The sequence below is a fragment of the Salminus brasiliensis genome, chromosome 5 (genome assembly GCF_030463535.1).
Source record: "Salminus brasiliensis chromosome 5, fSalBra1.hap2, whole genome shotgun sequence".
Lineage (NCBI taxonomy): Eukaryota > Metazoa > Chordata > Actinopteri > Characiformes > Bryconidae > Salminus > Salminus brasiliensis.
This window is the reverse complement of record NC_132882.1, coordinates 27,006,268-27,020,690: the sequence shown is the minus strand read 5'-3', so window position 1 is coordinate 27,020,690 and position 14,423 is coordinate 27,006,268. Positions and strand designations below refer to the sequence as shown.

The 14,423-nt window shown below is 41.5% G+C and overlaps 1 protein-coding gene across 2 annotated transcripts in view; it reads left to right on the top strand.

Annotated features, from left to right (window-relative positions):
* The first annotated feature begins 1,699 nt into the window (after window positions 1–1,699).
* Window positions 1,700–14,423, top strand: part of arhgap28 (Rho GTPase activating protein 28) — a 30,983-nt gene continuing 18,259 nt past the window's right edge. The window contains exon 1 of one of the 2 annotated variants that reach the window (XM_072680009.1): window positions 1,700–1,927. In XM_072680009.1, coding sequence (XP_072536110.1) covers window positions 1,806–1,927 — 122 coding nt within the window. In that variant the 5' untranslated portion in view covers window positions 1,700–1,805. Of the gene's footprint in view, window positions 1,928–12,459; window positions 12,871–14,423 lie in introns of those variants that run through there. The other variant, XM_072680010.1, reaches the window with a different exon arrangement.

Sequence of the window (14,423 nt, the reverse complement as noted above, 5' to 3'; positions counted from 1 at the left end):
GGTAAACGACCATCCGAGAGATTTAATAGAGAACTTGAGAAGTATAGAGAAGTGCTCATGGATATTGCTGATATGTTTTTATGTATTGCTAATATTGCTGAAAGGGGTTATTTTCAGTTATTGATTTCCTGTTGAAATGAATCATGAATGAATAATTTGGTCAGTCTGACAAAAATCATCATAATAATTTGCCATTTGGGGCTTTTCTCCTCTTTTTCTGTCTCCTGCGGCCTGTGCCCCTTGCTTTGTTTCTAGGTCAGAGAATCATAGCCCATTCCTGTCTGTTGTCACAATCTGCCTACACAAGTAAGATGCCATCAACATTTATGCTTCAGGACATTGTTGCCTTGCCTGCTATGTGGCAAATGACAGAGATATGCCTCAGACTTTAGGAATGCCCATACTAACGTGACCTCAGATGCATGATGCCTACAAACATTAAACTAGACACGTATCTCTGCTTTTTCCACAAACTGCCTGTTTACAAAAGCATCAGATGATGCCCAAATTATGTTATGTTATATTATGTGAGATTAGTGTTCATTTTGTTTGATTATATCTAAGATGACATAAATGAATAGAAATTAACAAAACAGATAAACAATATTTGGGGTTGATAACAACAAGCTTGCAGTTTCCATTTTTATTCTGTCTTTGGGACAAACATTTAAAAAAATATTGCCATATGGTGACACAGCTAAGTAAAAGGATATTAATTATTTGTGTTATTTGATATGCAATAAAAGATTGATAGATTATGAATATATTCTTAATCTATTATTAATGGATTAATAGATGAATTTAATAATAGATTATGACCTAGACGCACACACATATTTGTAAATGAAACATTAGCATTTATTTTCTATTAATGAAAACAGTGATTAATGGATTAAAGATTGAGGTGGGCAATTATTCAGGAGACAGGTCCCCGGAGAGTTGCGGGAAATCCAGCGGACACTCAGGGCCTGACAAGAGACGGACACTATGTAGGTCAGGAGGCACAAGAGACCAGTGTGCTGGACATGATGTGGCATTTGAGCGATCACACTGGGAGAATTTATAGTAAGCTCTTTCAGTTTGTTTATTTTCACTTTCAAATGAATGTTGCAGCCCTTTTCTAGCCAGCATATGATTTACCATAAAGCTGATCAAATCTGCTCCTATATATATCTTCTTACAGTACTGTACAGGCTGCTGCTTGACAGCTATGGCCTGTCTGTCAGCACACAGTGGGCACACGGATGGCAGTGAAAGGGGGAAATACCCCTTTTGTCAACAGAATATGTTTTATTGAGGAGGATCTCATGCTGAATATGACTCCGCTGTTATTTGAGACAGGGAAAACCCACAAACAAGGGTCAACGACTGGGGGCAGTGATTATTAAGAAAAAAGCCCAGGCTCTGATTGATAGCTATACAGAGCTGGGTAATCTGTGAATACATGATTCAAGCGGAGCTATCAAACTGAAGACAGCAGGTAAATGATATGCTAAGGAGAGCCGGGCTCCATATTACAGGCCAGTCTGTCTTCTAACGATGTGAAGCAAAGTGCAGCTTGAACTCAGGACATTTAATGAGATTATAATATATGCAGGAAACTCTGTCTCGGATTGGACGCGCCGCTCAGCGCTTCTCTGCCCGTAGCCAATGGCGTGTGAGCGCAGCATGAGCACTAGCGACCGGGGGGATAAATGTCTTTGTTTACTTTTTGCGGCGTGAATTGTGTGTAAGGCGGCAGAGACGGCGGCTCTGTGGTGGTCTGCCCTCCCCTTTCTTCAGCAGCGTGTTTCTAATGTAACGATATGGATATAAAGGACTCGGGAAGCGTCGTTTTAACCGCCTACCATTCATTCACTGCCTCCAGGATTCATCTGGTGGACGAGAGCTATGAGCCGCTCACGACCACGCACTCTCCTGCTAGCAGGTAAAGCTACCCTGACACACACACACACACACACACACACACAGAGACACACACTGCGGCTCGGGTTCCTCAGGCTAGTAAAAGTGTTAAACGGATTTGAAGTCGCTGTGTTCAAAATGCTGTCGACGGGTCCTTGCAAATGAAGCAAGGGGTCAAGACCGGTCTGGTTTTGAGGAAGAAGTCGCTCAGGTTGCCATTAAAATGACTGGGAAACGGAACGAGGGCCTGCTGACCACACCAGCAGCAAATACCTGAGAAAATAGGGCTCATCTCTAATTATCAAACGTGGTATTGCAAAGGCAATATCATTGGACTGCTCCTCAGTCTGTTAGCTAAGTAGACTGTATGCAGTCACTAGTGTTTCCCTCACATTGCCCACCGGGGGGTTAGTGACAGCTCGAGCCAGCTGTGTCCTCTAGCAGCTGTCCACAATGGGCAGCAACTGCGATGCACTGACCTGATTATTTGTGCAAAATGCAGTAATACTGCCCTTCTAATACCTAAAAACATGGCCTTTCAGTGATTATATGTGTGTTTAGACAGATGGGTTTTAGCCCAAAATCTGCAATGGTGCAGACACGAGATTAGAGTGACCTTTAAGCCTCAGAGGTTTTGTTGTTGTTGTTGTTTGTATTTGTAATATATTTTTTCCTGGTGTTGGTCAGCCATGGCCTACAGGTTAGAGAAGTGTGCTTGTGACCAGAAGATTGCTAGTTTGATCCCCAGGGCTGGCATCCACAGGCATGGTGGCCTTGAGCAAGGCATCTAACCCCTGATTCCTCCTCGGGTTTTGAGGTGGATGTCCACTGCTGTTTGTTTCACTGCCCTAATTCACCAGTGCTGCCAGTAAAATTATTAGTATTATTATTTTTTTTTTACAAACATGGATAAATGTAAACATTAGGCACTGATTGCCGGCTCTCTTACTTTTTCTACTACCTAATGTGTACAATGTGTGATCCAGACCTTGAAAAAAAATTAAAAAAACAAACAAACAAAATTAATTGAATACAATAAATATACCAGAAATATTGGTAAAATAATAATTGGCCTGAATTTGACTGAAAATACCAACAAATGCACTTATAACCCAGAGCTGGGTCTGGACGAGGAAAAATAAAGGGTCTGGAGTTCTGATGGTCATCTCTTAAGACAAATGTGACATTTCTGCTTGGCTTTTAGTTCACTACTTTTCTACAGGGCATGAAAACAGTTCATGGGCTTGTGTGGGAGTGTATGTCCTCAGATTGTGACCCTCTGCTGATCCTCAGGCTCTGATTGGGCAGCGGACCTTGTGCATCTCATCTAAAGATGGTGTAAGTGCAGAGTGATGCCAGGGGTCAGGCAGTGACAGGATTCCTGAAGCAGTAATTTGTGCTTTCTCTAACTATCCAAGGCTGGTTCCCCTCTTTGAGCTCCTAGTCTGAGCTCTAAGAGGGTTGAACACCCACCCTCATCCGCCTCGCTGCCTTTTTTTAGGCCGCAGACACTGGCTCCAAGTTCCAGATATATTTTGGAGACTTTGTTAGTGGGACCAGCAAAGTTAGCAGGCTGGTCGTCGCTTAGGTTGGTATATATGAAGGACAGGACAAGATGTTGAGGACATGGATGAAGTCCATCTGGGTCATATCTCTCCAGCACATACACCCACTGAGCGGGATCAGGAGCAGCCATTATGTCTTAAAATATTTACATTACGCAGGAGACAGCCAGCCAGTTTACTCTTGGGATAAGAATAACATGTACATGGGAGATCCCGTCGATTGTGTTATCAAGGCTGAGGCCGTCATCCTTGATCTTCTGTTGATTTATTCCTTTAGCTAAACATGGAGCTCTTAACCTTGTGCTTTGTTTTGGCGTGTTCGTACAAGGTGTGATGGGGGGATATAGTTTTTTTTTTAATTTTTTTAAATATCTATAGATATTTTGTAATTTCTTTTGTAATTTCTGTCCTTTGCTTGTTTCTGTGTGGGGCCAATCTGTTTTATCAGAAGGCTAAAAGCGGCACTTTGAAGGCTAAAATAATCTGTGTGGTATTTGGTCGGTATGGCCCCCTTTAATAATCTTCTTACCTGTTATTTCTGAACTAATTAAATCTTATGCTACTACTACTACACTACACACACACACACACACACAAACTCTGAACCCTTAACACTTTTAATGTGCATAGTCACCTGTATGTAGTTCCATATTTTAATACAGTACCTCACCCTCAAACAACATACTCCCTCATTTATAGTAGATACAAAATCATTTATTGTAGATACTCAGTCCTTAATAATACATACTAAATCATTTATAGAAGATTTATAGAAGCTACTGATTATTGTTAGTAGCTATAAAATAATGTATAATAGATACAGAATCTCTTATAGAATATGGGTATAGAATCATTCACAATAGATTCTGAATCCTGTATAACAGTTACTGGATCGTTATTATTAGATATAGAAGCATATTAGTTACTGGATCATTTTTTTTAGCATTTACTGAATCTTTTTGTTTTTTAGCAGTTATTGAATCATTTTTTTTTGCAGTTACTAAATGAATTTTTTTTAGCAGTTATTGAATCATTTTTTTTTTGCAGTTACTAAATGAATTTTTTTAGCAGTTATTGAATCGTTTTTTTGCAGTTACTAAATGAATTTTTTTAGCAGTTATTGAATCGTTTTTTTGCAGTTACTAAATGAATTTTTTTAGCAGTTATTGAATCGTGTTTTTGCAGTTACTAAATAATTTTTTAGCAGTTATTGAATCGTTTTTTTGCAGTTACTAAATGATTTTTTTTAGCAGTTATTGAATCGTTTTTTTGCAGTTACTAAATGATTTTTTTAGCAGTTATTGAATTGTTTTTAAACAGTGACTTTGTTTTTTCTAGCGGTTACTGAATCGTTTTTAGCAGTTACTGAATATTTTAGTCAATACAGAATCATTTGTAATAGACACTGAATCTTTTGGAGTAATGACTGAATAATAGGTTTTAAAATGAAAACGTAGCTCAGGATTCAAGGCATTAATCCTTGTTTTTTTTGAGTGTATCTTTAGTGGTGGAACAAGGGTGTGAGCACTTGGGTGACAAGCAGGATTATTTTCAAAGCTCCCTCTATTGAGTTTTGTCTCGCTCACAAAGGTGACCCCTTGTACTCTGGTGTCTTTAGATGAATGCAGCTTTTGTCGTTGTCATCTGACTTGGCGCTCATGGGCACTGTCAACAATGTACTAGAAATGTCCACACATTTAGAACAGTAGTTTTCTACACTGTGGCGTTGGCCCCAAATATGACTGTCATGGTATGTTGTATTTTTAATGCCGGTTAGCTCTCCTGACTCAAAAGTGCTAAAAAGGGGTTTCTTCCTCTTGCTGCTGTTAGGGGTCCAAGCACCACTTCTGCTGCCAACCTATTGTTGTCCTTTTTATTTATTTCTTTATCTATCTATCTATCATTTTGATAAAAAGCATGTGTTTTCCTTGTTTTTCTCGAACATATCACGGGGAAGTCGTTGCTCTCCCCATAAACCACCTTTTTGTTTTGCTTCAGATGTTTTTATGGTGCGGCCTCGTGACTGACGCCCATTGAGTGTGGCTGCTCCCATTGTTCTGCCCGAGCTCTGAGCAGCGAGAGGAAGCAGAGACGCGGCTGGAGTGGCAGTTTCTTGGCAGCGAGTGAAGGTGTGACACAGTCGTGTCATAGTTCCTCTCTGCGGGCATTACATGGTACACATGCATGTGTTCTGGCAGCGGACGTCTCTGAGCTGGCTGTCAGAACAATGGTGAATAAATTCAGGGGACAATAGGCCTCAGGCGACCTGTTTTGTGTCATCCACAGATTGCAGAAGTGAAATGTACCTGGTTTTAGGATTCAGAGCATAGTGTAGACGTCATATCAAGGTGTTTGTATCTCCAGAATGATAACTTTTATAGCAGAAGAAAAATAACAAATTTGTGGCTTTTAAGTACATTAACGTGACTGGAATGAGCCATTTGGACAATTTCTGCTGGTTATTAAATTGGAGATGTTGTATGTTTTCCAAGCATAATGCAGTTTTCTCTTTTAGGAGATATGAAAGTTACTGAACTTATCTGAACTGTTAATCATGAAATATTAAAGGCAGTTCAAGAAATACGACCTCTAGCGTTTGAGGCGGTCAACACAACACTGGAACTATTATTTCCCTGTAGATCAGCCTTTCATTCCTGACCATGAAAGGAAAGCAAGTCTCTAAAATCTCTATTTGTCAAAGAATTAGCATCTAATCATTGCCCCACAAGTATTCTACAAATTTGTCTTGGTATAGAAATGCTATTTGGCCAGAGCAGGCACCAAACTACCATCTCTGAGGGGTGTGAAGGTGTAAGCATTGTACCCTGACGTGCTGCTTTGTAGCTTCTCAGTGAATTTCTAAACCCACATAGAATTTGTGTAGTAAAAATGAGCTGCTGTGAGAATAGCTGAGTTGTTTGAGGCTTCTTTATAATGAACTCCCATGCGTTTGTCAGTCACTCCCTGTGTTAGCTAGCTACCATTGTTGGCTGCAACTGACCAGTGTTACATATATTTCTCTAAAGAAAGGTTATACTTTACTCAGCTCTCTTAAGTGACATGTTTAAATACTTCATTCATCATGGGAAGTCTGTCACTCAAACAGTGCATTATATAGAATTACGGGGTTTACAGACCTATCCCATTGCTAATTTTAATGCTTTATCCCATTTATGTGCAATAAATGATCTCTATTTTGAAAAAAAAGCACCCTCAATGTTAACTCTTGCTTTAGCACAAGGCACTGGTTTTCTCAGGTACCTAACAAACATATGCTGAGGCATTGCTAAAAAACATTTTTTTATGATCTACATAGTGCAGTTTTAAATTAGTAAGAAAGGGCAGAGACAAACGACTAACGTTTAACTTTATGGCAGTTTTTCTTTTTATAACTGTAGTGATATGTCATGAGGAAACAGATTTAGATCCTGATTTATTGGTAGTGCTGAACTGATGTTCTTTTCTAATGCAAAAGGCAATCCCATAGAAACTGGTTTCTGTGTTTATTGGCTTTGATGAACTTTGGTGTACATCCACAGGAGTGCGATGAATAGCTTCACCCGTGCAGAAGTAAACTGGATGTTGATGTGCCACAGAGACTAATGACCTCATGCATGTTAAACGCAAGAGGAAATACCTATGGCAGGTGCTTTTCATAACTCTGCGCAGCCACATTCCAAAGCAGGAGGCAGGTAGAGAGCACAGCGACATGCAGTAAAACCTGCCCAGTTCTCTTCCGGACAGCCATGAGAAAAGGCGGTCAGTGTTTACAGCGCGCTTACATGGATAAGGAGCCCACCATGCACAGGTAAACATTGTTCGTCACTGTACCCCGCCGAGATCCTCCACTTAAACTCGTATACAGAGTTGTGTTACATGTTTCGTAAAAGGGCATTGTGGACCGTATTGACAGAGGAGTAGATAAGGAAGCTTGCTGAATCTCTACCAGCTGAGATCATGACAGTTTAACCTGAACAGGTTTATTGGAAGAAGATCATTGATTTCCTTCTGATACGCTGAAATGCTGTGAGGAAACTGTGGGTATTACTCACAGCACTTGAAGGTTTTATGAGCTTGATTCACTGGGATTTAGATTTGTTTCTGAAGGAGCTATGCGATATGAGCTATCCAGGACCAATCTGAGTCATGATATGAATTATTATAGTCTGTATTGAGGTTTTGATTGCGCTTCATTCAGCCAGCTCTTGGTGCAGTATTTTACAGGACTTGGTGAATTGGTGAATGATTTTAGTGCACACATGTGGAAGATAAGAGAATTAAAAAGGCAGTCATGATTGTTGGGCAAAAGTCAGCCTGTATTTGGAGAGTCCTGACTGTATGAAGTGTTTACACCACAGCGTAACGCTATGTTAGGAATGGATGGTGTTGCACAAGGTAGTGTACTTAGAAGAAGTGTACTTGGAATTTACTCAGGGGTCATAAGGAATGAAGGGAAAGGCCAGGGTTGTTTTTGTCCCTCTTTGAGCAACCTTTACCATAACCTGAGGTTACGTCTTTTCCTTTTCTTGACAGACTCGGAAAGTGCTTTGTTGTAGACTAGCTAATGAATCATTAACTCAGCACCGTTGATAACTTCGTCAAGGAGTCCTGCACGCGTAGGCAGGTAGCTGTGCTGTTTTGTCACACGCGAGTGATAACTGAGTTTCTGGGCCACGACCGCAATAACTCTTTTACATATATTAGTAACACGCTGTATTTGGGGGGGGCTGGAATTTGAATAGGAAATGTCTATGCAAAGAGGTGTGTGAAAGAGTGAGGGTGAGGTGTATGTTTGTTAAAAAATGTGAAATATTTGTACGTTATCACTTAATGAAAGTCTGTGTGTCTCAAACCAAACATCGGCACTATCTCAGATAGCAGGACACATTCCGGAATCCTCAATGCTGCTCTGTTTCATTCCAGTTTTCTCTGAAGTGAACACCCGTAGGCCAGAACTGGGTTAGGGGTACAAATGTAGGAATGTTCTTGGATCGTTCTCCCTTATTCACCTTGCCCACAAATCCTAGTGTATGGTATTACATGGGTTTATTTAGTAAAATGACCCCTCTTAGAGGTTAAAAGTAATGTTCATTGGATCTGAAATCCGTTTTGGAGAAGAGCCTGAAGCCCTGTGGAAGATCTAGACTTCACATTCTGTGTTCTTAAGATTTGCAGTCCTCTAAAACCCTTGTTTGTAGTAGTTCTCTTGTTAACGTCCATTACCATTGTTGCTTTGGCCTATTAGAGTTATATAACCTCCCTTATCTTGATTGAAGGTTAATTTCAGATTCGTGTTGACTTTGTGAATGGGTGTGGATGTGCGTATGTGTTTAAGTGTGTGAGTGTTGGTGGTGATTTTTTGTACATGTTAAAGCCGTGGGGTTTCACGCGCCAGTCTTTCCTATTGTCTACAGTCAAAACAGGAAATATCGTGGTAGTGTAGTTCCTGTCCATAACACGAGCAAAGGATGCTCCCTCACCTTCTTACAGTAACAAGTGTGACCCAAACCACACAGTCCTCCATCTGTTTTAGGTTCTTGTTAATGCCAGACACAAGCCGTCAGTAACTGGCACTGCTTGGGTGGGTTTCTGACAAACGAGCTCATGTCCTCCTCTGAATGGATAAAGTGAAGAAGTGTTTGTTGACTAATGCGCTTTAAAAGCATGTCTCAATGGACAAGCTGGTCAACAAAGGCATGTTTATGGCTGGCTATGACTTCAACTTATCTCTGATCACATGAGCCCATGAACGTCCACAGTAGTCACTCATTGGCTACTATTGCTCATGTCAGCCACAGGGACTCGAGCCTTGTTTGTGATGAAGCCGAATGCCGAATTATCCCAGCAGAACGTCTTCAGAGAAGCTCGGCTAGTCATTACTTTTCCAGCTCTCCGATGATGATGATGATGATGATGATGATTATGATGAATCATCTGTGCTGCGTGCCCAAAGCTTCTTAATCCAGTCTGAATCTTTTTTGAAGTCCAGCGTCACTCACAATGCTGTATTGATTCGTTTTGTAGGATGCCCTGTTAATGCCCAGCCTTTTAAACAGTTTTTCAGCATCAGAATGTGCTGACGCAGCGACTAGGCATCCAGCCTTAATGAGCCAGGCCTGGCCTGTGGGAGATCAGACCAAGCTGAGTAAATATAGCACCCATGGAGCTGCCATGTCTGACATTAGAGGAAGGTGATTTTCCCCCTCACCCCCAAATCCCACACCCTGCTGCTATAAAAGCCACTGGCCTGCAGTTGGTCAGGCCATGTGGGGTACATGGGCTGCTTAGTGGCCTGAGCTGGGCGAACATTTGTGCTCAGGCTTCTAGTTTCAAAGGACTCTCTGAAGTTATAGATGTTGTTTCTGGTATTTGGCTGACACTGTTATCCAGACTGATATGCATTTGAATGACGTTACACAGGTTGGTGAGTGTAGAGTTGAGGGGTCTTGCCCAGGGACTCTCGTTGGTGTAGTGTGGTGTGCTTGTCCAGCCAGGGGATTAAACTGTAGTTTGCCATGGAGAAGGCAGTGTTGTTACACTGCACCAGTTTTATGTCTTATTCTTTATCAAACAATTCTAACAAGTAGCATCATACAATTTTAAGAATTTTAAATAATTGTAATTATTTAAAAACATTGTATTGAATACTTTTACTTTAAGTACGCTCATGATTTGTTGATGGTGGCATCTGTACTGCTTAGCAATTAATCACAACTATCCTTTTATTGTTGTTTGGCTTTATGTGTTTATTAAGCCGTTAATATTTTTGTCCAGACCAGTATTCCTTTACCATGCTACCACCCCACAACACACGTTATTGGGACATTAACATTCTTTTATTTATTTATTTTAATTTATTCATTAATCCTTCCATCCAGCCATCCTTCCTTTCCTTTCATTAGTAACATCACACAATTCACCATTTGTATATGATCCTACAGATACCAGGCTTGAGGAGCCAGTGAAGCCTTTTTTTGTTTGCTTGTTTGCTTGTTTGTTTTTTTTTGTTTTTGTACATCAGTCTCAGGTGAAGAACATGGAGCAGGGGTATTTTGTGGCTGATTGTAGTGTAGTGAAGTCATGCGCACATCCAGTCTGCACTGACTAGAGCAACTGCGAGAGGCACAACAACAGTGCGGTTATTGCTTCTAAAATGAGCTATGGTGTGCAGTTTTTGAGCTTAGCACAGTGTCCATGACATGGCTAAATCCATCTCATCAGTCTTTTCTTTTTTTATTTTTTTTATTTTTATTTTTTTACTTTTTTAATCGGTGTGCTTCCCATTCGTCACACATGACGCTGTCTTAAGTGAGCAATCCTGCATGCCGGAATTAGTCTTTATATTTTTAGATTCATCACTATGTGCCAAAGCTGTGAATTCAGTCCAGTCTGCTTTACTCATGAGTGATGGTCACTGCTGAAGCCCTGCATTTTGCACTAGTAGAGTAGAGCCAGGCACTTTCTGCCTTGTTAAAGCTCTCTGAGGCATTTTTAGAAACCAGATGTTTCTTATTTGGGTTGAAGTTTAATTGGGGGAGGTCGACATACCTTTCTGATGAAATCAACTTGAGCCGCTGTTATCGTTTTTGCTGCCCCAAACAGTTAAAAAAAAAAAAAAAAAAATCCCTCACTGATCTATGTTCACTATGTATGAGTTTTCAACATTGCGAAAGGGGTGTGCAAATCACGGTCAGCAATTTGGCACGGTCCTGTGATTTTTATCTGCTCTGAAGTGGATGCCCATTTTAATCAATATGGAAGATGGAAAAGGTTTTAGTCAATTAAATAAATGGACGGTGAGAGGCCATGTAGACATTGACGAAGCACTCGCAAAGGTTTTTCCAGGCAAGGGGAAGGAGCTTGAGACGGCCCCTTTCACGAGTTGCTTGAAAAGTTGCATCAAGACAAAAGTACTAACAAACAAGTTCTGGGGTCGGTTTTGTTGCTGTTGGATGGTGGTCGTGGCACCATGGCTAGCGTTGACATTCCTGAAAGGAATTGGGTCAGGACTTTTTGAGCGACCCTCAGTGTTCTCCTTTGGTTCCAGCAGCATCACAGAGGCCAACACTAGCCCCACGTTTTTTTAGTTTAGCCCTCCTTTGTCAATGACCTACATTTTGGCTTGCAGGCTGTAGACTAGCAGTTTTGCCAAAAGGTGAACTTGCTGTTGTTTAGAAAAGACAAGCGCATGCCTTTTTAGGCACTTATCGTCAGTTGTTTATTCCATCCAGACTTTGTTTGACTGGTCAGGGATGTAAGCATAAGCGCTGGTGATAGGGTTGATATGGTACATTTGAACCTATTCAGAGAAGACGTACTTCCGCAAACCCCCAACCGTGCGGTAGAAGAACGCAGAACAGTCCTACTGCCTCAATAAGTTAATACGTTCAAAATGTCTAGCTATACCTGTGTTGTTTGTTATGATTGTTACGGGGTGGTTTGTCAGGTATTTCAGTGGAATGTTTGTTTTAAGTGAAAGCGAGTGGTGATGGTGGATGATGATTGCGCACATCTGGGACTGGTTTCCCAAAATTACCCTCATTTCATTGCTGCAGCGCCACAGATTTCAAACCTCCACACATCACCTTCCACCTTCACTGCGCTCAATGGAGGCTTCAGGAGAAAGCTGGACGTAAACAGAGAAGACAATGGACATTTAATGACCTCTAAAAGGAAGTGGTGGGGGCTGCAAAGATTAAAGCAGGGAGAGGCTTCAAGCAGAGCCAGAGAGAGAGCGAGAGAGAGCAAAAAAAGAGAGAACAGGGCAGGATGGAGCAACAGAAGAGGGAGGGGTAGAGGTGAGAGAGCGAGAGAATGAGCGAGAATGGAGAGAGGGAAAGAAATGAGAAATGAGAGAGAGAGAGAGAGAGATACTGAAAGAAGGACGGAATGAGGGACAGAATGAAAGCCAGAAAGAGGACAAAATAAAGAGACGGTGAAGTGAGCGAAAGAGAGAGAGCGCAAGCGAGAGAGATGGATGGGTAGTTGGGGGGAGAGAGAGAGAGAGGAGTGTGAAAAAGAAAGACGGAGGGGGCAGGGAGAGAAAGAAGTGTGTGTGTGTGTGTGTGTGTGTGTGTGTGTGTGTGTGTGTGTGTGTGTGTGTGTGTGTTGGAAAGTTGCTGGCCTCCCGTGGAGTGGGATGGATAGATGGAGAGAGGTATGTGGGAGGGGAGATGAGTTTAGGTTACACACACACAGTTCCTGGCGTCACAGGAGGAAATCCTGAGATTGGGTCAGTTTAGCTTTGTCGTTTCTATTCTCTCTCGGCCTCTCTCTGTCTCTCCCTCTTTCTTTCAGTCCTTGTTTTATTGGACTTAGTTTTTATGATCTACATCTCAGATCAAAGCCGGCTGTCCTAATGCCCTCCTCTGTCCTCCTCAGCTGGATGAACGACTGAAAGGTAATCTGTGGCTTTACTCTCAGATGTTTTGTAAGGGATGTTTTTTTAACTCACCATTAATCACAGGCAATGAGCTGGATGGAAAAGCTACAGATGCGACGTGCTGTACTTTCTGATTGTCCTAATATTCGTGTGTGTTCTGTGGTTTCCACATGCAGTGGCTTTGTCAGGATTTGTGCTATACTGAAGTGCTGTTGTAGGTAAAGGAGTCTGTTTGGGGGTGCATGTTGTTTCTGCGTACTCAGTACAGTGTTTTGTGGTGTAGTTAATGCTCTGTGAATTACTGGATACTGTTGGATACTACTGGATACACAGTCCTCCTGACTGTCCTGTTCGATTACAAGCTCACTGTCGCGAAGATGTAGCTGGACGTAGTTTCAGATGAAAGAAGGACACTAAATTGGAGCTACCTTTAAAATTCAACCCTCTGAGCTCTGAAATCACTAAAGTTGTCCCTCGTACGTCTTTAAAAGGTACACGCTTAGCCACAACCCGCACTACCCACACTGCCCGCAGCTAACACTCCAGCTACCAGCTAGACATTAACACTAACTGAATGCTCTCTGGTGACTAAGTTGGTTGCTTTGAAAGTTGTATGCTGGCCATGCAGGATCTTCAGCATACTCCATTCAGTATATCTGGGATCTGAGTCTGTATAAAAGGATGCCTAATCATACTACATAGCCATCATTATGCAAGCTGCAGGTTTGTGAACTTTAGATGACGTAAGTCTCAAGTTGTCTCATGGCGTATTTTCAGTGGATGGCTAATACCTCTCTGTTTGATCATGCAGACTGTGAATGTGAGTGTAGATATAGATCTGAATTCCTTCTCGGTATGATTGTACAGTGTACACACACACAGAAAGCAGGTTTGCCATGTTGTTGATGTGAGAACACACAATTTTCTATTATATGGAGGAACTTTGCAGTCTGAAGAGGAGTCAGTTCAGCTGACAGTATGTCGACTGGGCTGTATGTTCGATGTACAGTCTGAGAAAAGCCCAGCTGAGATCTGCCAAAAATGTCACCATAATGCTCAGAATTACTGACTGTTTTTGGTCAAAACTCTGCCTCTGTTTACCAAAGGACAGCAGGACAAGTGGCACTGAACACCATATGGACACAAAACTGAATCAGGATTCACATAACACACAACTATGTAAATATGTTAAACGTTTAACGAGATTAGCCTCACTGCTCATACTTCTAGCGCTTCAGATCGCCTCTTCTTGTCAATCACACCCTGCAGTTTTGGCAATTGGTGAAACGTCCCATGCATATATTATGCTGTGTGGACTCGTATGTCCAGTTCAAGCAGCTGTTTGCTACTGTTTACTATAATTTAGCTGGATTTATTGTTTCCTGCTGAAATCAGGAAATAAATGCTAGAGGACAATACATGGAAATGCATGAATGTGCAAAAAGTCAATCAGAATGCAACGGACAGTCCCGATAGTCATGGCCAGTTCACAATAGATACTCTCAGTTTACCTGTAGGCTGAGGTTCAGGTTGAGGCAGTTGCATGAACTCCATATGTAGAGGGAAATACA